A 27,776-nucleotide genomic window follows, 5' to 3' on the forward strand; every position below is an offset into this window, starting at 1 on the left:
AACCCGTATAGGACTCTGGGAAGAACCACCATTTTGAGAGCGTTCAGACAGCCCCAACCATGACATAGTGAGCTTACCCCAGTTCAACAGATCTTGGATTTTATTCTTAAGGGGAGGGGAGTTGGCCTCAAATAGTCCACCACAGGATCTAGTAACCTCAATGCCCACGCATTTCATGTTATCCAGCCTTATCTGCATGCCCAGGGGGGTGAACTTTTCTATTTCCCAGTCTTTAGTCTGATCTATGGGGAGAAGTACAGATTTGGGCGTATTAATTTTTAATCTTGCTCTTTGACCATACTGCTCAATCAGTGAGAGTGCCGCCTGTATAGATTGCAACGGGTCCCTGACATACAGAAGCATATCGTCGGCACATAATGCAGTTTTATATTCCACCCCTCCCACCTGGGATCCCTCTAGCCCCTTTGGGATAAGGGTTCTATAGAGAGGGCGTACAATATTGGGGATGAAGGGCAGTCCTGCCTTGTTCCTCACCCCAGTTCGAACCAGCGGGAATATCCCCCCCGTTTACCGCAACACAAGCACTGGGGGATTCATAGAGGGACAGTATTCCCCGGAGAAGACGTCCTATACCAGGTTTGACTAGGGCGGCCTTTAGGAAGCTCCACTCAACCCTATCAAATGCTTTTTCTGCGTCGAGTGATGGGAGGGTCCGGTCCCCGGCCCTGTTCTGGGTTGCCTGGATCATGTGGAGAGTCTTCCTCATTGTTTCTGCCCCCCTGTCTACCCTCAAACCCCACCTGGTCCGGGTGGATCAATGCCAGCATGTACCCTTCTAGTCTGGATGCTATGATACGGGTAAACATTTTTGCGTCGACATTTAATAGGGAAAATCGGGCGGTAAGAGGAGCAGCTCTGAGGATCCCTCCTGGCCTTATGGATCACAGTAATAAGCACCCTCCCAAAAGATTCTGGGGCCTTCCCTGTATTCAATATGTCGTTAAACAGTTCCGTCATGAAGGTTAACAGGGCTGGGAGAAAGGACTTTTAGAGCCCTGCTGTGAATCCGTCCTCCCGAGGGCTTTACCAAGTGTTAAATCTGCCCACTGCTCTCTTGACTTCATCCTCCGAAATGGCGTTTAATACCTCTGAATCTGTCTGGGAGAGTTTTGGCAGGTGAATCTCCATGAGGTCGCCTGCGGTCACCTCTGAAGCGTACAGGGATTGTAGAAGGCGGTGAAAGCGTCTGCCGTACCGTCACCCGACGCGTCAGCACCCCCTTTGCCCCCATCTATATCCGTGACCCACCTTTCAGCTTGTTGCTCCCTCAACCTAGCGGCAAGTAGGGCATCCACTTTATCCTCTCTCATAGAATGTTTGCTTTAGGTATTGGAGCGTCCGGGCTATCTTCCCCTCTTCCAATAGTCTCAACTCCTCCCGCTTACCCGTTGCAGACATATGTTCCATTCGTCTACCCGACTCATGTGCTTTTTTGTCTAGTACTAAGATGTCTTCCCGTAGCCTGCACTCTATTGATCCCTGTTCCCTCTTTCTCCTTCAACATTCTCTTATCAGGATCCCTCTCCACGTAGCCTTAACCCACCTCCCAGACAATGTCCCTCGCCACCTCCCCAGTGTGATTTGTTTTAAAATATTCCCTGATCTCCATCATCTCGGTACGGAATAAGGGGTCCTTCCAGAGGGACTCATTGCACCTCCACTTCGTCCCCTTGGGTGTCAGACATGCCCCCCCCCCAATGAAGATCCACTGTGAATGTCATGGTCAGACCTCGAGATCGGTGAGCTCTCCGAGTCTTTGGCTTCCTTCCACAATTCCCTAGATATGTACATATAATCAATCCAGGTATACATGCTGTGTGGCGGTGAGTAAACCGTGTATCCCCTTTCCCGGAGATGTAAGTGACACCATATATCTCTCATCCCTTGGTCCGCTAGTGCTGCCTGGAATTCACAGTGTCCCGGTCCAGGCAGGTCCTGTTTTGTGTCCCGTAGTGTCAGTCTATTAAGTTGAAGTCTCCCTCAATAATGAGATGGCCTGTACACTCAACCAGTATCTTTGCTGTTGCATTTTTCAAGAATCTGAGCTAGCCCTAGTTTGGGGTATGGACAGTGGCCAAGGAGAACAGTACTCCATGTATGTTCACGAAGCAAACAGGGTCTGCCCCTCTGCATCCGACCAAACACTGGTGTTCTCCATTCTCAATGATTTATTCACTAGGATCCATACCCCAGCCTTCATCAAAGGGCCCGATCCCCAATATTGGCTGCCTGTTTGCGCACTAGGGATCCGCCTCTCCTCACCCCTTTGCAGAGTCTGGTCTCCTACAAAAACAATATGTCAAGTCCCACCCGCCGGAACTCCCTCGCCACCAGTGACCTCTTCGTGGGCGAGTTGCGCCCTTTGACATTGAGAGTTCCACTTTCAACGTGTCCCCACTGGGGACCTCTTGTGTTAAAGCCATCCGGGCGTCTCCGTTGGGATCCCATTGTTTGCCACTCAACAAGTGAGAAGGCTTCAAGGTGAACTGTACTCTGCAGTTTTAAACGGCAAAGTGGGACCTGTACCAATGCTTTTCCCTCCTTGCCTCCCCCCTCCATTTTCCCCATCCCAAACCCCATCCTCCCCCCTCGTGCGTCCAGTTCCTCCCCGGGCTCAGCGCCAGGTCAGGACCGAACAACCGAGACTCCGGAGCCCAGTCTAAGCAAACCACTTGCCCCCTAGATCCCCATCAATCGCTCAACATAGCAAAAAATAGCCTCCTCCATTTTGAATACCCTCCCACGTGAAACACTTGTGAGAAAACAACTCTCAAACCAATCAATAGTGACAGATTGACTTGCCCCCCCCTCCCCAGAGACCCCCTCCAAGTTTCAACCACACAGCAAGCTCGTCAATTTCCGAGCCATATGACATCTCAGAGTCACCGATCCGATCCTGGTGGGGTGCCCAGTTTCCTGAATTTCCGGGAGCCTGGGATACGCCGCCTCCTCGGGCCTTTAAACTGTCAACGACCCTACATTATTTTCCCTCGAGGTGTGTGGCGACTCTCCCGAGCCCGTGAGCTCCCTGGTGGCCCTGTGTACATCATCCATCGAGGAGAGCCGGTACTTGTGACCCCTCAAACTCAAAGGATAGAGAAAATGGGAACCCCCCACCTGTAGCGCACCACCTTCTCATTGAGCCACTTCGTGAGGGGAGCGCAGAGGTGTCTCCTTCCGAGGGTGAGCAAGGAAAGGTCCCGAAAAACCGTGATCCTTTAAGTGCCAAATAAAACCGGGCCCTTTGTCCTCACCCTCTCCAGAATCTTCAATTTGTCACTATAGCTGTGGAACCGGGCCAGGACCAACCTAAGACCTCCTGCTGCAGCCACCGCTCTGTGGATCTTTCAATCTTTACTTTGTCCACTGGATCATTATCGAAAATGAGTTTCGTGGTCTGATATAGAACTCTTCTGAGATCCGCGTCAGACTCCCCCCCCCCCTCCCTTTCCGGTATCCCAAAGATGCGGAGATTGTTGCGTCCCTCCCGTTTTCCAAATCGTCCATCTTTAGGAGTCTCCTCTTCTCTTCACATCCAAGAGGTGAGCGTTCATCTTGGTCTCGATGGTGTGAAGAGTTCCGATTGTGCTCCACTTCCTCAAGCCTTTCTTCCATCTTATCAATCCTCCGAGTGATCTTGTCCACTCTTTCCCCGATATCTGCTCTCATGCTCCTCATCTCCTCCATAAGAGCTGCAAAATCTTTTTTGGTTGTGGCTGATGCATCATTGCCCTGCGACATGGTGCCAGGTGTTCGTAGGTCCTCTGAGACCGCCCCCGGTCTATAGGTGTATCTCGCTCATGTAGCTCTGGGGTCCATAGGCTTCTTTTCCACCCCTAACAGTCGCCGCCGTTGGCTCTGAGGCAGACCACACGTTCTCCTGCAAACTTATTGTACTGGGGCACCACTGCTTCCGGGGATCTGTCCGAGGCGAGGTTCTGGGAAACCCAATCACAAATCGGTCCACCAAGCTGTGCCTTATGTCCAGGGTCTTACGTGTCAGAGGCGGGCACACGCCTCCATCAAGGGGGCCCACACCCTCGCATCGTCTTACTGTCCCCCAGGCTTCGGAGGTGGGTCTGGGTCTGTTTCAGGAGTTGGCCGTTGGCCCCAGCAATTTGGGTCTTATCGGCCCGTCGGGATCCTGGGGCTCGGGGAACCCAGCAATCACACCAGGGGTCTCCCGAGCGTGGAATGATAACCTCCTGAGCAGTCGTCCTTGTGTAGAAAGGGTCGGGGTGATGCCAGCAGGGTATTCAGAGTGGACTTCATTGCTGCGGGCATCCACACAGCCCCTGCGGGCTAGAGGAGCTTGTGTCCTGTGAGGCTCAAGGGAGTTGCATGGGGTATCCCCAGTGCATCGAGCCCGGGCTCCTGTGGCCCACACCTTAGGTCCCCCCGGAGCCCTGGGGAGAGGACCCGGGCCAGCGCCTCTCTGCTGACAGAAAGGTTCCTAGTGGGGTCAGAGGCACTGCAGGGCAGATTGGGCAGGGCAGGCCCTGAGAGGACATCCGCCCCTCCTCCTGCGCGCTCCACCACGCTAGAATGTCTGTTAGTCTCCCCCACCTCACCAGGGGGCTGGCAGCAGGGGGATGCCAGTGGAGGCCAGTGGAACCAGTAGCGCAGAAACCGGCAAACTCTGCATAATATTGCCGGTGCTTGGAGGGTGCCAACTAATTACTCTGTGCATGCGGCAGCTCCCGGGGGGTTTGGGGGCGCTGCACAGCCCGAAAGGCCCTGCGGTAAATCAACCCTGTGGGAAATGCGTCCTCGCAAATTGAGCAAGCGTCCTGAATGCCCGCGGTCACAGGGTGTGGCTTGATGGCTGCACCTAAGTCCATGTATGTGTAGTGGCGTGGGGAGGGCCAGCCTGGCGCTCCCACTCACCAGCTGGATCAGCCTCCACGGATGAGTGGGTGGAGGCACTCCCTGGCTCCTCTATCTTTCAGGAATCCCTGGGGGGACCAGATGGCTCCTGAGCACTGCCGGGCGGGCGGCCGTCCACTTCCCCTCCTACTCATCTTATTACAAGAAATGTCCAATGCCGTGTTAGGTGGGGGAGGCGGAACGGGCCCCTCTGGAGGGTTAATTTGCCCCTTGGGACACTCGTCCAGGTCCGCCGCTTCTTCTCCCGGCACCACCAGTGCGCCGCCAAACCGCCTCCCGGGACCATGGCTTGGGTCAGAGGAGGCGTGTCATATCTGTAGAGCAGCGCCGGGGCCGTTAACAGGGTTAACCTGAATGTTTCCTCCCGTTCTTCGGACAGCTTGGGGGTGGGGTTCTCACTCAGGCACACATTGTTGTGGGTGAGGGCGATAAAGCGTGGGCCACTTCCTCTTATAAAGGGCCCAGGACGAGAGAGCACTTTAGTGCAGACTGCTCATCCGCGCGCCCCCTGGTGGCCTTTCGATGTTTTATTAATCAACAGGGAAGACCCGTAAAGGACGATTTCCTCCCTTAGGCTGGTGAGACCAACTAGCCTTGAGTCAAACTATTTTGGCGTAACCCCTGACTTGCTGCGACTTTCCAAGGCCGCAGAAGCCCAATACCTGTGGTACCTTGACCTCTTGTGAGTGCATGGTCTTCCGAAGTCCGAATCCAGCCAGATCTTAATGGGCATCCAGAGGACCATACAGAAGCAAGAAATCCATGTCCAGTGTCCTCTCACCACAGTACAGGACCGAGGGGTCAGGGAAATCCTAACCATATCTTTTCGTTCTTCATTGGCGCTGAGAAAAAAGCGTTGAAACCACAGAGCAGCTGAATTGACTGAAATCCATTGCTGCCGAGTCCCTTTGAGTGCTGCCACAGGAGCCCGCCAGACGCCCTCCCTTTTGTCACCAACGACCAGGAACACTGGTCTACTGCATTGCATCGTGAAGGCAACCAGCTGGAACACACTTCATTTTCAAGGTGCTGTGGGGCTTGGGGTATTTTATCCTTTTGCCATTTGGGGTGCTTCCTATCTTTGGGAGTGCGATTTAACCCTAAACTAAGTGGACCTCAACTTACCTGCATTAGTCTTACAGCTTGTGCTTTCCAAAGGTGACCAGTCTTGAGTTGCTGCGATTTCTCTTTAGAACACAGACTATTTAAGAAGATTTTTCTAAGAAGAGCATCAGAACTTTGACTTTGGTAGGTTTCTGGCGAGAAGATTGAAAGGTTTTACTGAACGCTCTTATCTGCAAGCTGGATAATGGTTCAGGTAGGATAGTGGTTAAGAGGGAAGATATTGGGGAATGTTTTAATTCTCGTTATGATGAGGACTATTGTACGTCAGTAAAGGAACTTGAAGTGTTTTGATAAGATTGGAATTCCCTGTCTAGTGGTGCTAGGGACTTTATTGATTCTCCAGTAATGATTGATAAGGTCCTACGGCTATCCATGATTTAAAAATTGGAAAGTCTCCAGGGCCGGACGGTCTGTCGACTGAATTTTATCAATCTTATGTCCTTCAATGAGGGAAGCCATTGTTACTGTAGTTCCAAAAGTGGGGAAAGATGCATCAAGGTGTGGTAATGATAGTCCTATTTCCCTTCTTAATGTGGATATGAAGATCTTCACTAAAATCCCGATTTATAGTCTTGATAAACATAGGTAACCCTGATAGTACCCAGGTAGGTTTTATGAAACAGCGCTTCGGTTATGATAACATTAGAACGCTATTAGATATTTTGAATCTTTCTAGTTCAGAAGCTTAAGATTTACTTTATTTTGATGCCGAGAAGTCTTGACGGTGTAAACTGGACCTTCTTAAATTTTACACTGATGAAGATCGGTTTTGGCCCATTGTTCATTAATGCTGTCGGGGCGTTACAATTAGATATTAATGGTAGGGTTTGGGTAAACGGGGTACTCTCAGCTTCCTTCATATTGTTTAAAAGGTACCGTTTTTGCTTTATATTCGACAATCTCAGAGCCTTTTTGGATTTAGGATGGGAGAAATTGAAGTTAAGGTGTTGGCTTACGCTGACGATGTTAAAATCATCCTTGGTAATCCTGAAACGGGTGGAAATATACTCCGAGGTATGGTTGAAGAGGTTGCTAGGCTCTCAGGGTATAGAATCAATTGGGAATAAACGTTAGTATTCTCGGTCCGTGACACTCCTGTATGTGATCAATTGTTAAACTGGGAAAATAGTTCTGTGAAGTATTTGGGTGTGTACCTCACTAGAGATATGAAGATGATGGCTGGGTTTAATGTTGATAAAATCATTGAAACTCTTAGGAAGGACATTCGTAAATGGGAAAGATTACCATTGTCGGTTTGGGCTAAAGTTAATGCTATTAAGATGGTACTTTTACCTAAGGTTTTATACATTATTCAGTCTCTTCCACTAAGGTTTTCAAAAAGAACTCTGGGTCGGGTAGATAAGGTATTTCAAGAATTTGTATGGGGTGCTAAGAAAAGGCCCGAGACACTGAGGCATCTTATGATCTGGGGAACTTCTGAAGGTGGTTTTGGATATCCCATTCTCGAGAATTATTTCAATGGCTTTCTGTTAAAGAGGTCGTCTATTTACTTCTCTATGAATAGTCCCATAGTTCCACTTTGGGCTCAAATTGAAGAACATATGTCGAGTCCTTTCCATGTTGAAAGTTTATACTCCTTTGGTAGGTTGCCTTGGCAAGTGGCTAAATTGCAATCTGTGATGGTCACTAAAGATGCTATCATCTCTTTGGTTGCTGGTGATGGACGGGGATTATATTTATGAGGAATCTTCCATCTGGCAGAACCCAGGTTTACAGATTAATAAAATGTGTTGGAGAAGATGGATTAATAGGGGCATATTATTGTTAGGAGATATCTGGTATGATGGGGGTATGAAGTCTTTTGATGATTTGAAGGTTACATTTTGTTTACATCAAAAGGAATTGCGAAGATATAATTTGTTGAATGCTTTAATATTTGAGAGGAGTCAGATAATTGATCTGCCTCTGTTGCAGAGGCCTGAGAGGTGTAATTTACTCTATTGTTCCACATAGGGTGTCTAGTTTTTTAAAACTCTTTCCAACTGAAAATCATTCATTAGTACTATGGGATAAATTGAGAAGTGCATGGTCTGATGAACTTGGAAAGATTATACCTCTGAAGGAGTGGGAAAGTATGTGGAAAATTCTGATTAGGGCAAAAGTAGATTTGAATTTGCGCTTTATTCACCAGGGAACTTTAGGGTGTCTTTTTTGGACCCCGGATAGGATGTATAAATTGGGACTTGGTGATACTGATAGGTGCTGGGATTGCTTGAAAGAGAAAGGTACTGTGTTACACATGTTATGGGATTGTGAAAAAGTAGTGGGGTTTTGGAATTAAGTTTTGGATAGGGTTGATATGGTATGTGAGATCACTTTTCCTAGAAATCCATTAGCGGTGATCATGAAATCTCTGAGTTGTGTGAGACATCTTTAATATCTCATGTCGTGTTGGATTAATAAAGTCCTCTTGGTTGCTGTCAGACTAATTTTGCGTGTCTGGAAGACTAGAAAAAAGCCATGTGTGGAAGATTGGTTAGCTCAGGTGCATGTTCTTTCAAGTTTTGAGAAATTGAAATTGGATAGATTACACAAAGAAGAGGTCTATAATGAACAATGGAGTAAATTCAATGAGTTATATACCTGATGCAGTCAGAATGTTTTTTCTTTATCTTTTGTTTCCTTTTTTGGGCAGTGGGTGGAGGGCTGGGAGGGTCGATGTTTGTGGGGTCTTGATGTGTTTTTGTTGGTAAGGTGAAAAAGTGGTGTTTAGGATAATTGATTAGATGTGAATTAGTGATAAAGGACTATTTTTTTCTGTTCTTTTTTCACTGTATTTGATATAGTTACTACATTTGTACTTTGTTATGCTCTGATCGTTTAACTTTTAATTGTTTTTTCTGAATTGCTATTACTTTGTTGACCTAAATAAAGAGTTCAAATTTTTTTAAATTTTTTTTTTTATGAACATTGGCTTTGTCCATTGACTTTGACTGTCCCGTCTCCCTAAAGACCTCCTTCTGTACCCATTTTTTTTATTTCTTTTTTATTGTGTACATTAGTTCAAAACAAATATTTTTAAACATATACAAAAATACAAAATGTAAAAAAACTATCAGATCAAATAATATAAAAAATATAAATATCTCAATTAACTTAATACAATGAATACAATCAATACATAATCATCTCATTACATTACATTTCATTTAGTAATTAGAGATGAATAAAGTATTCTTCAGGCTAAACAACCTTCGGTCTGTTAAGATGCATATTCAAAAATATTTTACGTGCTGCCAGAGATGGTATCAACTTAAGGTAAGATTGAGGCTCTTTGTATATAAAGTGTAACTTGCAAAAAGTAAAAGATTTCATAGCAGCAATCGTTTTGTGGCTGGCCACCCAATCCCACTTCTCAGTACACTTCTTAAGTGATTGATATAGTGCACCTTCTCCAAAATCCCAATTGGGTCACCAGCCATTTTTTCCAAAGAACTTCTCATTCATTTAAAAAAAAATTGTGCATAGCATCATTTTTACTTTCTATCATTGCAGTTTGCATTATCGATAATAGAACTTGTTCATTAGCATACATAATTTTGATAAACAGCTTTCCTCTGTTTATTTCGACCATAGTGGCCAGAGAAATCAATCCAAGCTCTAGCCTTATTGGCTCAATTGGGGTATAGTTATTAAATCCTAAGATTCTTCTCCATATCACCCCCTCCAGTTGATGCGCCCAAACTCGCCAGTCAACATAGCAGGTTTCCAAACCATAAAGGAAGGAGGCAGCCAGTTTTTGCTTGTAGATATTAAGTATGCCAACAGGGAGAAGTGATTGCATTGATAGTAGACCATGCTTTCATTTTTTTTATATTGTTGTGCTAAAACATTTCTCTTTTTTTCAGATGACAATTCATAACCCAAGTACCTATAATGATCTGTTCTTTCAATGGGGCCTAGCGGACTGAATATTTGTTGTCTGATAGCACGTTTCCGTCCTATTGCCATAAATTGCGTTTTAGATGGGTACATTTATAACCCATTATCTTCTGCAAATTTACAAAGTGCCAGGACACTACGAGACATGCCCACATATGTATTGTCCACGATTAGTATATCATCGACGTAGCCAATCCACCCTGGGTTTCTTAGTTCCTATTTTTGGGAATGCATTGTCTTTGGCCACAAAAATCTTTTCAAAATCTGCAAAGAACAGATTGAATAGGATGGGTGCTAATGCACAAGCCTGTCTAACTCCTCTTTGGATATGAATCCGTTTAGATAGATAGCCTTCCTTGCTCATTCTAGCAAAATTGTTTTTGTAGATAATTTTGCAGGCGTACAAAAGGTGCTCTGGCATGCCAATTTTCTGCCGTTTTGTCCCATAATAAAAGTCTGTCTATAGTATCGAAGGTTGAAGAAAAATCTACAAACAATAGTTATAGTGGCAGATCATTCCTAGACTTAGCTTCCTCAGAGTATTAACAACAAAGATGTTCGTACTTGTAGAGCAGCCCTTTCCAAATCCCATCTGGGAGAGGCTATAGATTTTTTCTTTAACTCTCCATAGGTTGACCACTTAATACAAACGTGGCAAATATTTTGCTGTGCACATCCGTCATAGCAAGTAAACAGAAGTTCTAAGGTAACATTTTCAGGCCCTTCTTAAACACAGGGATAATATGCGACATCCTCCAAAACTGGGGACAATACCAGTGGTTATTTTATCAAACAGGGTCCACAGAACATCAGCCCATACCTCAGGATTAACTTTAATGATAACATTACAAAGGCCATCGGGGCTGGGGGCCCTGGAGGATTTCAGTTTCTTAATGATATCAATTATGTCCTCACGCTCAATAAATAGATCTTGTATGGGTCTCATCTCCAAGAGAAAGTCTTTACCTGCGAATTTCCCAGAAATGAAACATTACCAGGTCAGCTCGTCAATATTACAAATAAGTTTGCCTTGTCCACTACCTGTGATCATATTGTAATTAGAGTACATCTTTGTAGCATCACCAGCGAACAGCGTTCTTACCATGTTCTGCCAGATCATATTTTCTGACTTTTCCTCCAGTTTCGATAGCTATTTTTATTACACTTTCTAATGTTATCTTCTATCCTTAATTTTATGCGATCAATATCTCTACTTGCCTGTCTCATTTCCTTTTTTGCATTTGCTATAATTGTATCGTATTGTTTCGCAGGTTTATGTCCCCATTTAATAGAGGTGGTTTTACCCACCGGCATAAAACCATACATACATGAGGTGATCCACACAACAATTTCCTCAGCTGTCATCCTATCTATATGGATCAATTTGACCCCTGCGCCATTTTTATTTACCCTTTTGAGGTTCCTATCCGACCATCCAAGCCTATTCCCCCTAGGATTTATCTTTAGCTCACTCATCCTATCCTTAATACAGAACCTTTTAGTGCAGTTAGTAATGCTAAGGCATAGAATTGCATGATCAGTGAAATCATTGAAGCTAACCTGCAGTTCCAGTATTTCAGTGAAGACCTTTGCATTAACAAAGATATAGTCTAGGGTGGAGGAATAGGTACCATTGCACCATGTCGGGTCCATAGGTATATCAATTTTAGTAGTGCTATTGACCATCTTAAGGTCGAGCTCTAACACAAAGATTTTCCACCTTTGTTTTTTGTTATTAGTCGTAGACTTAATACCAACATAGTTATTCACAGTCACATTTTCCTGAGTAATTCTAGCATTCAGGTCACCTGCAATCATAATTTCAATTCCACTGTTCTCGAAGTGGCTGCTGGTGACCAACTCCAAGATAGTTCCCTGTATTCCCAATGTAAAATCATCACTTGGAGGATCAGAAATCAATCAACAGCACTTTTTGCATGCCTCCAATAAGGATTTCTACCCCAAGCACATTATCACTCATACTGGGGGTAATTTCTTTCGAGGGGACATCATTTGCCACAGGTGTTACTAGCCCCCCCATACGGTCTTCCTATAGCTCCCCTCTTGGCATTTTATCTATAGCTGGTAAAATCGTCAAAATAAGCCAGTATCATGAGCCAAGATTCCTGTAGGAGGATAATGTCGGCAATACTAATTAAGCAGTTCGACCCCTCCTGCTCGAAGAGTTGTTTATGTCCTCCCGTATTCCAGGTGATGATTTTAGTGTCCACTCAGTTATTAACAATCACAGGGGGCAGGAAAGAGCATAGCCGTTCCCAATGTAATTTTACATGGGATCAACAGCATCCACTAGATTTAACTCTCTTATACCACCCCCCACCCTTTTCCAGGCCTTTTGAACATGTGCTTTTCCGTATAAAGGGTAACCTTGTTAAACAGTTTCTCCCTACAATCACTGTACAAGTCACACAACCGCTTTTTGAGTTCTATCGAATGGGCTCTGATTAGACAAATAACTTCTTCTGAATAACAGTGAACCTTAATTATCATGTTAGGGCACTGTTCCACAAATTTAAGGTCTTCACTTTTAATTAACCTTAATTACTCTCAGTAAATGGTTAAAGATTTCCATCAGACAGCTTCTATTTATCGCCTTCATCCTCCCTTTGGTCATACCCTTGTTGATAAATGATTTCACTGGGAGAACTCTTTCTCCACCAGAATCAACTTTATCAGACTTATTTACTTTATTAAAGTAAATAAGTCTGATCAGAAATTTGGTTTAAGTTGGTGACCCCATTCGTTTCAACTTCCCCCTTGAAACAAATGGGTCACCAACTGGTTCATATACTGATGATTTAACAGATATTGCACTGCTATTCAAGGAAGATTTGCAACTTTCCATAGAACTTTGATGTTTCTTCATCAATAACAGGCAAATCCAACCCAGCTTTAGTTTTTCCCACCGCAGAACCAATTAACCAGTTTGTAGGGTTGCCAGACTTAAGGGCAGCACTTTTTGCTCTTCTCGCTGCTTTCTTCCTGGCGCACTTAGACAAGCGTTTCACATTAGGTATTTGGTCTGCCATGTCTCACTTTTTTCCACGGCAGCCTGGGGTTTATTCCTCACATTATCTTCCATCTTACGCTTTCGCCTCTTCTCTGTTAAGGGGGCGTTCTTCATCAAACTCATCATCATCACTACCCAACAGGATTTCAACTTTTGTTGATTCCAAATTTTCAGATACAATTGGTCTTCGATCTTTAATTGACTGTATAACAGCAGAAGGCTCCATAATCGAAGGACCAATGCATCCCAATGATTGTTTATTAGAGTTGTATTTTCCTAGTCCAGCAAGGAGTGAAGCATTTTTTGTACTGGACATGCAATATTGTGGGTCAACTTTAAAAATATTTTTTAGGGCAAAGCTTGTTGCTTCATTTTGCACCTCTATCTCTTTAGGTTTCTCACCAATAAAGCATTCCCTTTGCTCTGGGTCATTAAGTGACCGGTTATGTTCGTGATCCTCTTTGGTGGTGTTAGCCGTTACGTCATTCAAACTCGTGAGATGGGGCGAGCAGGACAATCTTGCAGAGGTAGAAATTATAGCTTACTCACCGTAGTGACTAACGTACCTCAGTCCTTAGTCCTCTTTCCTCCATACTGCATGGGCGTCCCTTCCAAGGGATGGGAGACGGAACCTTTTTCACCAGAAAAAACGGCTTCCCTTAAAGTTCAGAGGCGAGCGGAAGTGCGTCCCTGGGAGCATGCGCTACCCTGACTCTGCCCTTCGGTGCCACACCTCAATCCGCATTGACGCGTCGACAATAGATTTAACATTGCCTAATGACACCTGTATTAATAGGGGGGGTGGGACGTATGGAGAAAAGGGGACTAAGGACTAAGAGTATGTTGGTCACTACAGTGAGTAACTTCCAATTACTCTTACATCCCGTCCCCTTTCCTCCATACTGCATGGGCGATTACAACTGAATGTAGCCCCAGGAGACCCTTAAGCAACTGAATGCTGCTTAAGAAGACCCTCCTTAAGCAAATAGGTTCCTGAGAACCACCTGTCCAAAAGCCGCATCAGATCTATATCTGGCATCCAAACAGTAATGCTTGCAGAAAGCAGAGGGTGTGGCCCAAGTGGCCGCCCTGCTTATAACTTGCCAAGGGACATGGCGCTGGAATGAGATGGCCGTTGCCTTGGCCTGTACTGCGTGGGCGTGCATGTTGGCCGGAAGTGGCTTGTGCTGGCCCTCGTACGCTTCTTTGATGGCCGAGACCATCCAGCGGGATATGGAGGCCCGATAGCCTGGCCTTGAGCCTCCGAAAGTGACAAACAGGACGTCCGATTTGCTAAAGTCCTTGGTCCTGTCCAGGTAGAATTTCAGGGCACGCCTGACATCCAGGCAGTGCAGCACTCTGTGCTTCATCCATAGGATCAGCAAAGAACGTAGGCAGGACGATTTCCTCGTTCAAGTGGAAAGCAAACGGCACCTTGGCCAGAAATGCTGGATGTGTTCGCAGGATTACTTTGTCCTTGTGAAAGGTAGTATATGGTTCTGAGGCAACCAGCGCCTGGATTTCGCTGACTCTACGAGGTGAGGCCGACTAGTAAGCCCGTCTTGATGGTGACCAGTCTGATGTCCAAGAGACCCAGGAGATGCTGGTACCACCATGCCGAAGTCACCTCTCTGCTGAGGAAGTGGGCGGTGGCCCTCTTGATGGCCGAGATCTTATCCTCTGACGAAAATACCTGCTCGGAGCACATGTCCCAGATGAGGCCCAAGAATGTCAGTCTGTGTGGGCTGCAGCTGCGACTTCTTGATACTGAGCGAGAAGCCCAGATTGTGCAGTGTATTCATAAGGGCATGGGAAGCGGGGTAAACCGCTTCTGGAGATGTAGCCCTGACGAGCCAGTCATCGAGGTATGGGTAGATGTCGAGGCTCTGCGCAGGGCAGCCACTGTATTCATGAGCCTGGTAAAGACCCTGGGGGTCGAGATGAGGCGAAAAGGAAGGACCTTGTATCGAAAATGGTAGCCGTACACGTCCTTTAAATCCAGGGAGCACATCCAGTCTCCCTTGCACAATGTCTCCGCTATAAAAGCTGGCGTAACCATCTTCAATTTTTACAGGGGTAAGGCGAGGTTGAGGGTGGAAAGGTCCAGCACAACTCAGGCCCACCTGGTTCTTATGAAAATCCTGGAGTAAAAGCCCAAGCCTCGCTGGGAGGCAGGGACTTCCTCCACTGCCTGGCTCTCTACGAGCGACCGGATCTCCGCCAGAAGAGTTGCTGTCCAAACTTGAGAGTGGAGGAGAGGAGAGGTAGGGCTCGGTAGGCGGTACCCCGTGGATACTACGGAGAGGATCCAGGGGTCCGCGAAATTCTGGCACCAGAAATGTGCATGGAGAGCAAGCCTGCCCCCCACTGGAGACACGTGGACACAGAGGGGCGTGCCATGCCTTCTTTCCCTCGGAGGCTGTTGCAGAGGAGGGGGACTGAAAAAGCCCTTACTCCCCCTGACCCCCTTTTTGTTGCTTGCGCCGGTTCTGAGACAGAGCGGTCAGGCTGCCTGGATCTCCGTTCCTGGAAGCTGCAGAATCCTCCATACGTACGCCCCCTGTCGTAGTCCTACTGTGACTGGGTGTACGACTTGGGTGTGGTCTTTGTCAAGATGGATAAAGACTAGGCCGTTTGTGGTATGTTTTTCTGCTTTTCCAGCTCTTCATCCGTGGTTGAGTGGAAGATGTACCCCCCCCCCCACCCTCGAACGGCAGATCTAATATGCGTTCATGCAAGTCATGGTTGAATTTCGTTGCCCGGAGCCAGGCTGTCCTCATGTCCGTGGCGATACAGATGGCACCGCCATAGGTGTCAATATGGGCCACTGTGGATTCCATGAGGTCCTGCGCCACCTGCTTGGCCTCAGCCAGTCCCGCCTTGAAACGTGATTGGCTCTGCATTGGGAGTTCCAGGAGGAAGTCTGCAATTTCCCACCATAACCTTTGGTTAGCAGCTGCCAGCATGGCATCAGCGTTGGCCTGAAGATGTAAGTACGCCTTGGAACACAACTTCTTCCCGTACGCCTCCAAGATCTTCTCCGCCTTGCCTAGTAGCATCACCGCAGAGGAGGTTGATGACGACTGAGGCTTGGAGTATAGTGATGCTCCAGCGATCACCGAGGAGTGTGGCTGAGGATGGGCCGATAGCAAGAGTATATCCCCTTCCATCTGCCTGTACTTGGCGTCCAGGCGACGATTGACCGGCTGGACAGAGTGGGGCTTGAGGGGCGTCGCGTGAGGACTTCAGCCAGAACCCCCCTCTGCCGGCTGCTCAACCTCGCTCTCTGCCAGCCCTGCAAGATATTCGTGGAAAGCCCTGGCTGAGGATGGCGTGTCAGGATCCTCCTCCCCATCCGTATCCTGCGTAGGTGGAGGAGCAGCGGGAGCCGGAGGCTGGGGTATGGAGACCGGAGCCGTAGGCTGAGGCAGAGTCTGGTACGGAACCGCCTGAGGAGCCAGAGGCTGCGCCGGGGATGGTGGCACCGGAGGAAGAGCCTCTGGTGCTGGTAGCATCGCTGGGAGCACGTCCCTGAGGATAACCCCCATCCGAGGAGACTTCATGAGCCCGAGAAACCTCTCTTAGAACCCCTCTTCACAGGCCGGAGAGGTGGTAGCGGGTACCGACGGGATAGCAGGAGGCTGCTGGAGCAGCTGCATACCCTGCCCGTAAGGACGCAGAGGAAACCTGCCGTGCGCAAATGGAGGATAGGCTGTAGGCCACATACCTGGCTGAGGCCAGTCCCACCTTGACTCGTTCTTCGCCGAACTCCTGGAATGGTGTTGGACGGGTGCCCATGTCTGGTACGGCAGACATTTTGTCGAGCTGCCTGCCACGTGCCTGCGTCGTGTTGCTCGGCTCGCTAGGCCTAGCCTCCTCCAAGACTCTCTGCGAGGCCTACCCTGCTCCTCAGGCCTAGACCCAGTAGGTGCGACACCCAAGACCCAGGGATCGGTAGAGCTGTGTTTAGGCGCCCCCCCCTCAGACTTATTGCCGGTAATAGGGCGTAGCCCCTCAGATGAAAATCCGGTACAAGAACCTTCCGGTTCCTCAATCCAGTCACCGGGAGGATCCAAGGATCCCTCGGCCTGTAAGCCGGTAGCTGAGCAGCCTCGGTGCACGTGCTGGTACAAGGACCTGAGAGGCCCTCCCACGCGGGCGAGTCCTTGTGAAGGAGCCTCCCTTGTGGGTGCGATGGAAAATAGAGGCCCTACCTTGGGCCTGGCTCCATGTTTCACTTAGTTCTTGAGATCCTCTGGAGGAGACTTCTGAAAGAGCTCACTCCACCCGGCTAGTCTGTTCTTCAGCGATTTCGATGACGGGGTTGCACGCTGTACAAGATTGCCAGCCGTGGTCGGGGCCAAGGCAACATAGGCAGTGGGCGTGGGGGGTCTGAAGTTGGGAAGAGCCTGTTGCAGGATGTACACCTGCTGAACCCTGTGGAAGTCGACATGCACCAGGGAGGAATGCGACGCCTGAGGACCAAGTACCTGAATGATGAAGACAAAAAAAGACAAAGAAGAAGTATCCGGCTGTGGAATTACATGGCCGAAGCCAAACCCAGGAGGACTGGTGAATTCGGCCCGTTCCCGTCGACACAGAAAAGGGGACTGAGGTGTGGTACCGGAGGGCGGAGTCAGGGCACACATGCTCCCAGGGCCGTACCCCCATGCTCCTCTAAATTTAAATGGGAAGAAGGCCTTTTCTGGTGAAAAAGGTTCCGTCTTCCGTCCCTTGGAAGGGACACCCATGCAGTATGGAGGCAAGGGGACGGGACCTAAGAGTACTATAGTTCCCATTGACCACCCTTTTCTGGTTTCCCGTGGTTCCTTGAACAATTTTTATTGAGCCCAATACATTCACTAATGCCACTTTTTCAAGGTTAGTGATTTGACCCTCAAGTCTGTAGCATAGATTTAAAAGGGAGCGGTTATCCAGCTCTGCAGTGGTACAGGACACCTCAGCAGACCTAATAATTTCTCCTGGTTTGGCGTGAAATTCAATCGGGACAGTCAAAACAGTTTGCCCCACAAAAAAAATCTGTAATTTTTGCAGTCCCTATATTTGAATCCACTTCTTCCTGAACAGGAGTACTTTTTTGCAGTCTTTGTTTTGGCATTAGATTTCTGTTGATTTCTCAGTTTAATTTTGAGCAGATTATAACTATACTATTCCTTTCCCTTTACAGGAATGACACCTCTTTACTAGAAGAGTAGCATGTGTATCTTACTGCAGAGGAAGATAAGCACCACTTATAGTAACACATAAGCTGCTTCCTTCAGAAGGTTGCACTGCGCGACTCAAAGACTTAAAAAGTCTACAGTCATTGCACTCTGGAATGAATTTACACACCCTACTAAAAAAGTACTCTGCCCAGTCGTGCTAGCAGGGTGATAGTAGCCGATAAATCCGCGTCCAGAGTCCCCTCCCCAGAGTACAGGACAGAGGGGTCAAGGAAATCCTAACCAGAGCTTTTCGTTCTTCATTGGCGCTGAGTCCTTCTCTTGAGTGCTCCACAGGAGCCCGCCAAACGTCCTCCTTTTCGTCGCCATGATGAACAACCAGTTACACAGGTCTACTGCATTGCACCATGAAGGCAACCAGCTGGAACACTTCATTTTCAAGGTGCTGTGGTGCTTGGGGTATTTTATCCTTTTTGCATTTAGGGTGCTCACTATCTTTAGGGGTGCTATTTCCCCCTATACCAAGTTAACCTCAACTTACCTGCATTGGCCTTACGGCTTGTGCTTTAAAATTGTGACTCCTCAGGTTGTTGCGATTTCCCATTTGAATACTAAGAAAATGTTTCTAAGAAGAGCATCAGAACTTTGACCATTGACTTTGACTGTCCTGTCTCCCTAAAGGCCTCCTTCTGAACCTATTGGCTTTGGCAGTGCTTGTTCCCTCACAGGTTTTAAATGTTGAACACTTTAATGCTGGGATAATTGACTGCCTGCATTCCTCTTGGAGAATCTAACATTTCTTATAACCCAACAGTCTGCTCTAACTATAACATTTCCTTTCTTCAAAACTCAATATTGCAAAGGTGATACTATATAAATGCTATATTGACCTCAAATGATGTCACCCCGGGTGCTGGAACATGTGTAACACATGAATGACTACTCCCCCGCTTTATTGCTCACTTTTAAAACTGAATCCTAACTGAAGATTAAGGTTATAGCTAATTACTGCTTTTTAAAGAATGCTTTAAATATCTTGGTGTATAAATAAATAATACATTCACTATAAGTGTTTACTTGGATACCTGTATTTACTGCTTTCATTGCAGAGCTCTATAGCTCACATTACCCCTCTTAAGATAAGCCTGGCTGCTCAGTTACACTACCGGCTTGTGCAGTACAGGCCTATATTAAAAGGTGGGTTACCTATTACCAAGAGATAAGTCTTGTGTAGTCCCACACCAGATGGACTGCACTAATTCATACCCAACAAGGAGTTAGTTAATTAACTTGTTCCTTCTCCAGCATGGGGTCTTGCAGGGATTCACATGCTCATGAATACAATTACACAACAGTACATAAACACACACACAGGAGGTAGCAAGGCTCAACAGAAGCAATACACTACTCCTTTGAATCCCTGTCGACGCAGTAGAATCTCGTGAAGGTGTGGGTGGACCTCCACGTAGCGGCCCTGCAGATGTCGAGCATGGGAAAACCAGAGAGAAATGCGGTTGTCGCTGCAATGGCTCTGGTGAAGTGGGTTCTCAGCCGGCCTGGAAGAAGTTTGTTGGCCAGACGTTGACAGGGCTTCTCTGAAGGTTTGGGGCGGTCACTGCGAAGATTTACAGATGGCACATGAACAGGGTGGATATGCGAGCCATCAGGCTAGCCCTGAGGGCTTTCGCCTCGTCTCTCAAAAGGGAAGCATGTCCTGATTCTGAGGGTCAACACAGTGGACATGCACTACCTGAACAAGCAAGGTGGGTGCGCTCCTTCCCCCTCTTCAGAGAGGCGATGCAGCTGTGTTTATGTATGCTGGAGAACCGGATGTCGGCAGTTCATCTGGTGGGGACAGAGAACAGCTTAGCGGAAGCTCTGAGGAGGCATAGCACAGTCTCACGAGTGAGAAGTGGGCCAGGAAGTCTTGGAGGAGGTCTCTAGTTGGGGTACCCCAGCAGTGGATCTATATGCCACAGAGTACAACAGGACGTGCAGGCAGTTTTGCTCTAGAGAATTCCCAGCCGACGCTGCACTGGGGGACGTGTTCCTGGTGGATTGGACCTTCCCTCTCTACTATGCCTCACCCCGCCCCACCCCCGATTATAGTCATTGCTTGGGTTCTCAGGCGATTGAAGAGGTTTTGAGCAACCATGCTCTTAATCGCCCCGGACGGGGAGAACGTGCTACTCCGATCTGTCTACCTCACCAGTTGCCTCGGCACCCGGATCCCCTGACCCAGTCGGAAACGTCAGGTACTCCACTCAACCCCAGAGTCCCTGAACCTACAATGCGTGGCTCTTGAGAGGATGACGTATGATGACTGGGACCTCTCAGAGGAAGTTTTTGAGGCATGCTGGCTGCACGCATGCTGTCTACAAGATCTCTGTACACATGCAGATGGAGAAGATTTGAGGCATGGTGCAGGGAATGCGAGTTCGACCCCATCTCTTGCCCCACCACTACAGTGGTGGTGTTCTCTCAATCACTGGCCTCAGCAGGCCTTCAGGTTACCACACTCTAAGGATATTTGGCGGCCTTGTCTTTATTCAAAAGGTCCCAGTATCAATGTTCTTTCTTTACAATCCCGGTTATGGCCCAATTCCTGACTTGTGAATAAGTTTCCACCAACTACCTTTGTTGTCCCAGATTCAGATCTTAATCCGGTTCTGACATTCTTGATCGCGGCTCTGTTTGCGGCCATGCATTCCTGTTCCTTGAGACTGTTGTCTTTGAAAACAGCCTTTTTGGTTGCAATAACGTCTGCCAGGAGGGTTAGTGAGTTACAGGCATTGTGTTGTAAGATCCCATTCCTTTGTTATTTTTGGGAAAATCAGGCCCTTAAAGTCAGGCCTGGTTTTCTCCTGAAAGTGGTTTCTGAGTTCCACCTTTCTCAGTCCATAGATTTACTGGTCTTCTACCCTCCACCATACCCCTATAAGGATGAGGAGCGATTCCACCATTTAGATCCCAGAAGAGCCTTGAGCTTTTACATCGCTAGGACGTCAGAGTTCCAAAAATCTGACCAGCTGTTTGTGGCCCATTCATTGTCCCACAAGGGTCTGGCTATAACTAAGGAGACTGTCTCAGATTATTCTTTGCATCGCAGAATGTTGTCAGTCTTCAGGCAGGGAGCTTCCTCCGGCATCATGTCACACTCGACAAGAGGGGTTTCATCTTCTACAGCCTTGCAGAAACTAGTTCCCATTAGGGACATCTGTCATACGGCAACAGTCATCCTAGCCCATGTTTACCATACAACATTGTCTGGATGTTGCCCGCGTGGCTGATGCACGTTTTGGAAGGGCAGTTCTACAAAATCTGCTACTGTAGCACTTCGCCCGCCTCCATCCTAACTGCTTGGGGAGTATCAGATGAAAAATCATTGGGAGAAAAGCAATCCATTGAACGAGAAATTACTTACCATAATATTTTTTTCTATGGATTCTTCTCCCGCAGATTCCTCATCGCCCTGTCCATCCATTCCTACTCAAAGTTCTTATGGCTTGGCACATCCCTCTAAGCAAAGGGACGATTGGTGATGGCTCCGAGGTGACAGCTTCTATCTGGCTAGTCACTTGTTTTTCAACAAAACCAAATCCTTCCATTTCCTAATTCTGTGGGGTCTCCCTATTGGAATGTTTCCCATCTTTATGTTTTTTTACAGGCTGGTTAGCCTTACCTTCCATTGATTTCCGCTGCAGCGTTTAAGCACATGGAAAAAGGGAGGAACGGAGGTATGGCGCGTAGTGACGTGGTAAATATACGATGCCCGAGGTCACATCCAGAGCCAACGAACGCGCAAGACGGAGCAACGGCCAAATCGACGTCCACTACTATCAGATTAGGAATCTGCAGGAGAAGAATCCATAGAAAGAACACTACCATAAGTAATTTCTCCTTTGCTTGAACCAGTCTGGTTTTCCAGAGGCAAAAGTAAATTTTTACTGTTATCTAGGCTTCGACTTTAATAATGAAGCAAGGGAAGTTGTCTGGGCTGCCACGCTGAGGCAGAAGATGGCGTTGTTGGCCTCAAGTGCAGTGTATACTAAAATTAAAAAAAAAAAAAAAAAAAAAAAAAAGAAAAAAATCAGGAAATTCTCCCTACTCCAAGTACTGCATTTCTATTAAATTAAAGGTGGTATCAATAATATTCCATGGAGCGGATACCCTTTTGTGTGCAGCACTAATTAACAAACATACTTGAGGGAGTATTTTGGAAGAAAGTATTAGGACTGCCTAAGAGCTTACCAATTCAACTAGTTTGATATGTACTGGGACTACTATCCATGCATGTTAAGGCAAAGTGGAAACAGTAACATTTTTACCTGAAGTGTTTGTAGGGTGATGACCAGCTTTTTTTCCAATCTTGGCAGAGGCCATACAAACGGGGTAAGATGCTATCTTGTCAAACTGGAGGGAGGAATGTTTGAGGGAAGCAAACTGCAACAAGTTAGATTTAATCACAAACCCCCAGGGTATAAAAACCAAAGTGTGGAGGCGTGACTGTATATACTACATTGATCAAGTGACGTGATCCAACGTGTTTACACATTTTAAAAATGAGGCAAAACTGTTGAATTATATTCCGAAGTATTTGCAGAGGTACCCTGACAACTATTTTAGACAGGCATTTATGAGAATGCGTTTTAATCTACTCCCGACAAGAGGTCTTGGGCACTAGGGCTGTTTGGAGTCCACTGTTAAGATGCTGTAGATTCTTTAACAAATGTGGGTCGTTAGAGACCATTAGGCAACTTCTAGTAGACTGTGGTAGCCTTGCTGAAAGTACCCAACTGGACAGTTTATAAAACACAGATTCTTGACTACAGATGCTAGGTTGCCCAATCGATTCTGCAGAAAGTACTTAAGCATATCCTTAGCAATGATGGGATGTTTAACTCAATTGTTATTTGAAATGTGGACATTCCTATTAATGGTGGGTACTTTTTACTCTGATATTTTTAGATTAGGGCATCTTGAAATGAAATTGTGTAATTGCTACTTTTTTGGAAAAGTGTCTTATGAAATTGATTAGTTTGTATTTTACTTAGTTTCTAGGTATGTTTACAATTGTTTTGATGTATGTATAAAATTGTTTTACTGTTTGTATATGCTAAAGGTTTGCTTTTGCAAGCTAAAAGCAGATTAAAGTGTTCACTTTTGGACTAACCTCGCACCCAGAGCCTTCACCAAGCTGATGGCAGTGGTAGCGGTGCACCTCAGGAGATCCGGTGTTCAAGTATTCCCATACCTGGACGACTGGCTGATCCGAGGGAGGTCACCTGAGCAGATATCGACCCAGCTCGATATATCTCCTACCCTCTGGGCGCCCTCTTTGGGTCCCCTTCCCTCACCCCCTTGTGAGCCAAAAAACCTGTGTCATCTTGGACTCTTCTCTCTCCTTCTCTACTCACATCGTGGACCTTGCCAAGAAGGCACACTATCAGCTGCACCTCCTCAGAGGCATTCTTCCTTTCCTTACCTTCCGACAGAAACTCAATGTCTCCAGAGCTCTGGTCCTATCTAGGCTGGACTACTGAAACAGTCTCTTCCTCAATCTCTCTTTAGCCTCTCTTCGCCCCCTTCAACTAATCCAGACTAGGGCTGCGAGACTTATCCTTGGGCCTCAAGCCCAGGCACCCAATTTTTCCAGCCCTAAAATTTCTAAAGTGGCTCCCGGTTGCTGCTAGGATCAAGTTCAAGACCCTCTGCATCATCCACAAGATGTTCTGGGCCTGGAATCCCGCTACATCCAATTCTCTTTCCCAAAATACATCCCTGCTAGAGCCCTTCGGCATTGTAGCTCCAACTCTCTGCAGATCAGACGCTCCTCCAAGCAGAGAGTGGGGGGGTAGATCTCTCTCCACCACAGAAGCCTCCCTCTGGAATGGTCTCCCAGCCCTTCTCAGGCCTGAGCCGGATCTCCTAAGTTCCGGAAGCACCTCAAGACCCTTAATTTCTCTTCCCCATGCCTGCACTTGGCATGTGCAACTGCACCTCCCGCAACCTGTGGAATTCCCTGGCGCATGCCCTTCTGTCCTCCCCTTAGCACTCGCCTAGTCCCATGCCCCCCACGCTCCATTTTCACTTGGGGTCCCTCCACTTTACCCTGCACTTCCTTTCCCTCCCTAGCACTTCCCATCTTGTGCAGATCGGCACCCTCCCCTCCCCCCAACCTTCTTTACTGCACTTGCACAATCCGAATGCCACAAGGCCAAGTAGGACCGTTATTGTTATCTTTCTGCCTTGTCCCCAGTCCCTCTTTTTGTCTTGTGGCAACTTGAAACAACATTTGTTGTATAGGCGCCTTGCACATATCCAATAAATAAAATAAATAAAGTATAGGGTTTGGACACAGACTTAAAATGGACATCCTCACACAGACTATCAGTTTTCATTAGGTAGGGAAAGCCCACCTTAGCATAAGGCAAGTTAGGCCTTACTCCAACCTACTTCCAAGTTAAATAAAACTGTCTGTGTCTTGCTTCATATGCCTTCACAGCCCCCTTCTTCGAGCGGATGGAGAGTCTGTATTGCCTTTGGAGCAGGCGGCAGGTCAGTCTGTCAGTGGATGCGCTCAAAGCTAGACACTTCAGTTCAGCAACTTGCGATTCAGAGAGGCTAGGTCGGAGTCAAACCAGGTGTGCTTGGAGGCAGGCTTCACGCAAATACTCATGACAGGGGCAAGGATGTCCAGAGTGTTGGAGATGAAGGTGAAGGTTAGCAGGGGCTGAATCATTGTGGCTGAGTCGGTGTCTGGAGGGGGAATAAAAGTGGTGGCAAAAGCAGTAACGGACACACGCTTCATCGGTGGAATGACGGAGAAAGACTGGTAGTGCGTGCAGAGGCTTAGCAGGGGGACCAAAGAGATCCAGGTGAGAGGACAGGAGAGCATGGTCCGACCAGGCGAGAGGTGTAGTGAGAAGAGGATGTCTGCAAATGCAAGGTGTGTCCGGCTGAGTGGGTCAGGCCAGAGGGAAGAATTGTGAGGGAAAGAGTCAGAGGCTGCAGAAGAGTCCAGTGGCCGCATCAGGAGAGTCCAGGTGAATATTGAAGTTGGTTGCCATCTTTGAAGGTCTTCCGAGGAGGCGTACAGTGATGTGGTACACTTGTTGGAGGTGGCAGAAGACGGGAGGAAGTTGAAGAGAGATGGAAGATGCCCAAGAAGGAGGAGGTTGGGCTGAGCGACTTGGGCCAGGACAGGGCCTTTCTGGCAGGCATTAATGATGCACCTAGCGGATGAGAAGTGTGGTAAGAGTATTTCCCATCTGGTTCCACCATTAATGGGTGAATAAGAGAAAAAGGAGAGGACTGAGACTGCATGGGGAGTCCATAGGGTCGGAGACGCTATGGGACTTGGCTCAGACATTAACTTCTGTTCAGTCAATTTTGTAAAAAGTAACAGGAACCTGTTTACTGAGCGTGCCGAGGCCCGAAGATGGGCCAGTTCTATACTATAGGCCAAATCAAGACGAGAGATTGCTAGTATACCTTAACAGCACCCAACCAATAGAAAAGAACCTGTTGAAACAATATGTAACCCAGTGTACATTTGATGAATGGAGCTGCTCCTCTTGCACACAGCATCATTTATACCTCTGGTTTACACAAATGTTTACTCCGCTACCATCGTAAGATCCTATCAGATAACACATTAGTGCCATCACATCCGTACACACCACTATACACTTTGATTGGATGAGAAAGATGCACTATGATCAGTTACCTACCGAAGACTATGGGCGTAGGCTCGGCTACTTGCTCCTCTTCCTTCCTCAGACTTTCAGCAGCATCAAGTTTGTCCACCTTTGAAGGAATAAAGAAAGACATTTTTAAAGTGCAGGTGAACAACAACCGGAACACAACACAGCAGCACATGATTTCACACCAGGCCTTGAGAATTACACACCAGAGCATGAGGGCTGCATTCCAGTACAAGAGGATGTCACACAAGCACAAGAGGAACATGGACAAGATGTCGGACAGAAGCATACTGGCTAGGCAAGAGCATGCTAAACTAGTCAGGGGTCTTTACACAGGCCAAGCCAGTAATGCACCAGCAGGGCTTCATATTCCACCCAAGTGGATTTCCACAAGCTAGACTTATTATACACCAGTCAGGGGGATCTAATCCAAGCTGTTAGGAAAGATTATTCTTTTTCCTGCTTTCCCCTCCACATACATCAATTGGACACCCTACAGTGTGCTATTGTTTTGCTCTAGGACATTTTGGAGGCAAGTGAAGCCTTTTTGCTACATTTAGCTCGCCACGTTCATCTGGTCTGGGGGCATTGATCCGTCCTTATGGCCATCAGTACAGGGTTATCCCTTGTAAAAATCTGTTTGTTTTTATCTGCACACAGACCACCTTCTGTGAAGTGTGGTAAAACTTTGTTTTTGGTAACTTTGTGGTTAATTACATGATGTGTCCAGAATGGGCTGGTGGCAGAAGATACTGTGTGTTTAATAGTTTTGTGCACCTTTGCATTTTGCCGCTGTTAGGAAGAATTCTCAGAAATGTGCTAATTCCTCTCTGCCTTAGAGACCCCAAGCAACTTTGCTGGATTTTAGGACTTTTAATTTTTAACCTGGAGCGAGTGAGACTTTTTCCCCCCAATCATGTATTTTAATGTGATTTGAACTCTGTTTCCTTGTAAGTATGGAGTCTGACAAACTCCATAGGCATCCACAGGGAAGTCTTTCAGATTTCCCCAAGGTTTAAATACCTTCTCTTGGATAAACTACTGTTTCCAAGAGCAGTAAGTGAAATTGACTTTACTTACATTTGTAACTTTCTAGACCCAGCACACACTATCTTACAATAGGGTGCTGGAAGGGTTACTTAGTATCCCCTTTGTCTAGTTTATCAAGTAACATTTGTATGTTACCCTTTTGACAATTAATGGCTGGTGGCAGTGGTTTACTTTATTACCATTATGTGTTTTTCCCGCGGCCTGCAATTGCAGCCTTGGTAAAGTACCAATGGGTGCCCATTTTGTCAAAATGGCCCGGTCATCTTTTTTTGTCATTTCTTGTTGGAAAGGTCCTTCTTGAATTTACTCCGTGTGCCAAACCAGGTTTGGTCCCTTTGTTAGTTTTGTCTTTGGCGGGATTCACAAGTGAAGCTGGTCTCTGGTTCTAGAGTGTCTGGCAGGGCAGGATTTGAGGGAGGTGCCTGAAAACACCCTGTGCTTAGCTCCTAGGAGACAGGAATGCACTCTTAGGCGATTGGCCGGCTTGCTGTCCGGCAAGGACAACCACCATGCTGGGTGACTTACAGCTAGGCCGAATGAATGGGAGAAACCTGCATAAAAGGCAAGGCTTTTTGGCTTGGAAGGCAGAGACGACCACTGGACGAAGTAATCCGAAGATGAACTTGAGGAAGACGCCTGCTGCAACTCCTGGACCATTGGTTTGCCCGGTGAAGCCCTGCTGCTGTGCTGATACTCCGAATTCGTTTCGACTAGAGAAGCCCTGTAAGGACGACTTCTCCCCTTGAGTTGGTGGGACCAATCAACTCCAAAGTGAACTCGTATGGACATCTTCTCTGAGCTGGCTGTACTTCCTTGCTTCTGCAGGAACCGAATTGCCAGTGAGGGGAACACCGGATTGGAGTGCATCAC

The 27,776-nt window shown here is 47.1% G+C and overlaps 1 protein-coding gene across 2 annotated transcripts in view; it reads right to left on the reverse strand.

Annotated features, from left to right (window-relative positions):
- Nucleotides 1–27,776, reverse strand: part of CLTCL1 (clathrin heavy chain like 1) — an 804,099-nt gene that overhangs the window by 65,731 nt on the left and 710,592 nt on the right. For both annotated transcript variants that reach the window (XM_069619951.1, XM_069619950.1), the window contains exon 31: nt 25,884–25,959. In XM_069619951.1, coding sequence (XP_069476052.1) covers nt 25,884–25,959 — 76 coding nt within the window. The remainder of the gene's footprint in view (nt 1–25,883; nt 25,960–27,776) is intronic.

The sequence above is a fragment of the Ambystoma mexicanum genome, chromosome 10 (genome assembly GCF_040938575.1).
Source record: "Ambystoma mexicanum isolate Mex_15411 chromosome 10, UKY_AmexF1_1, whole genome shotgun sequence".
NCBI classification, from domain to species: domain Eukaryota; kingdom Metazoa; phylum Chordata; class Amphibia; order Caudata; family Ambystomatidae; genus Ambystoma; species Ambystoma mexicanum.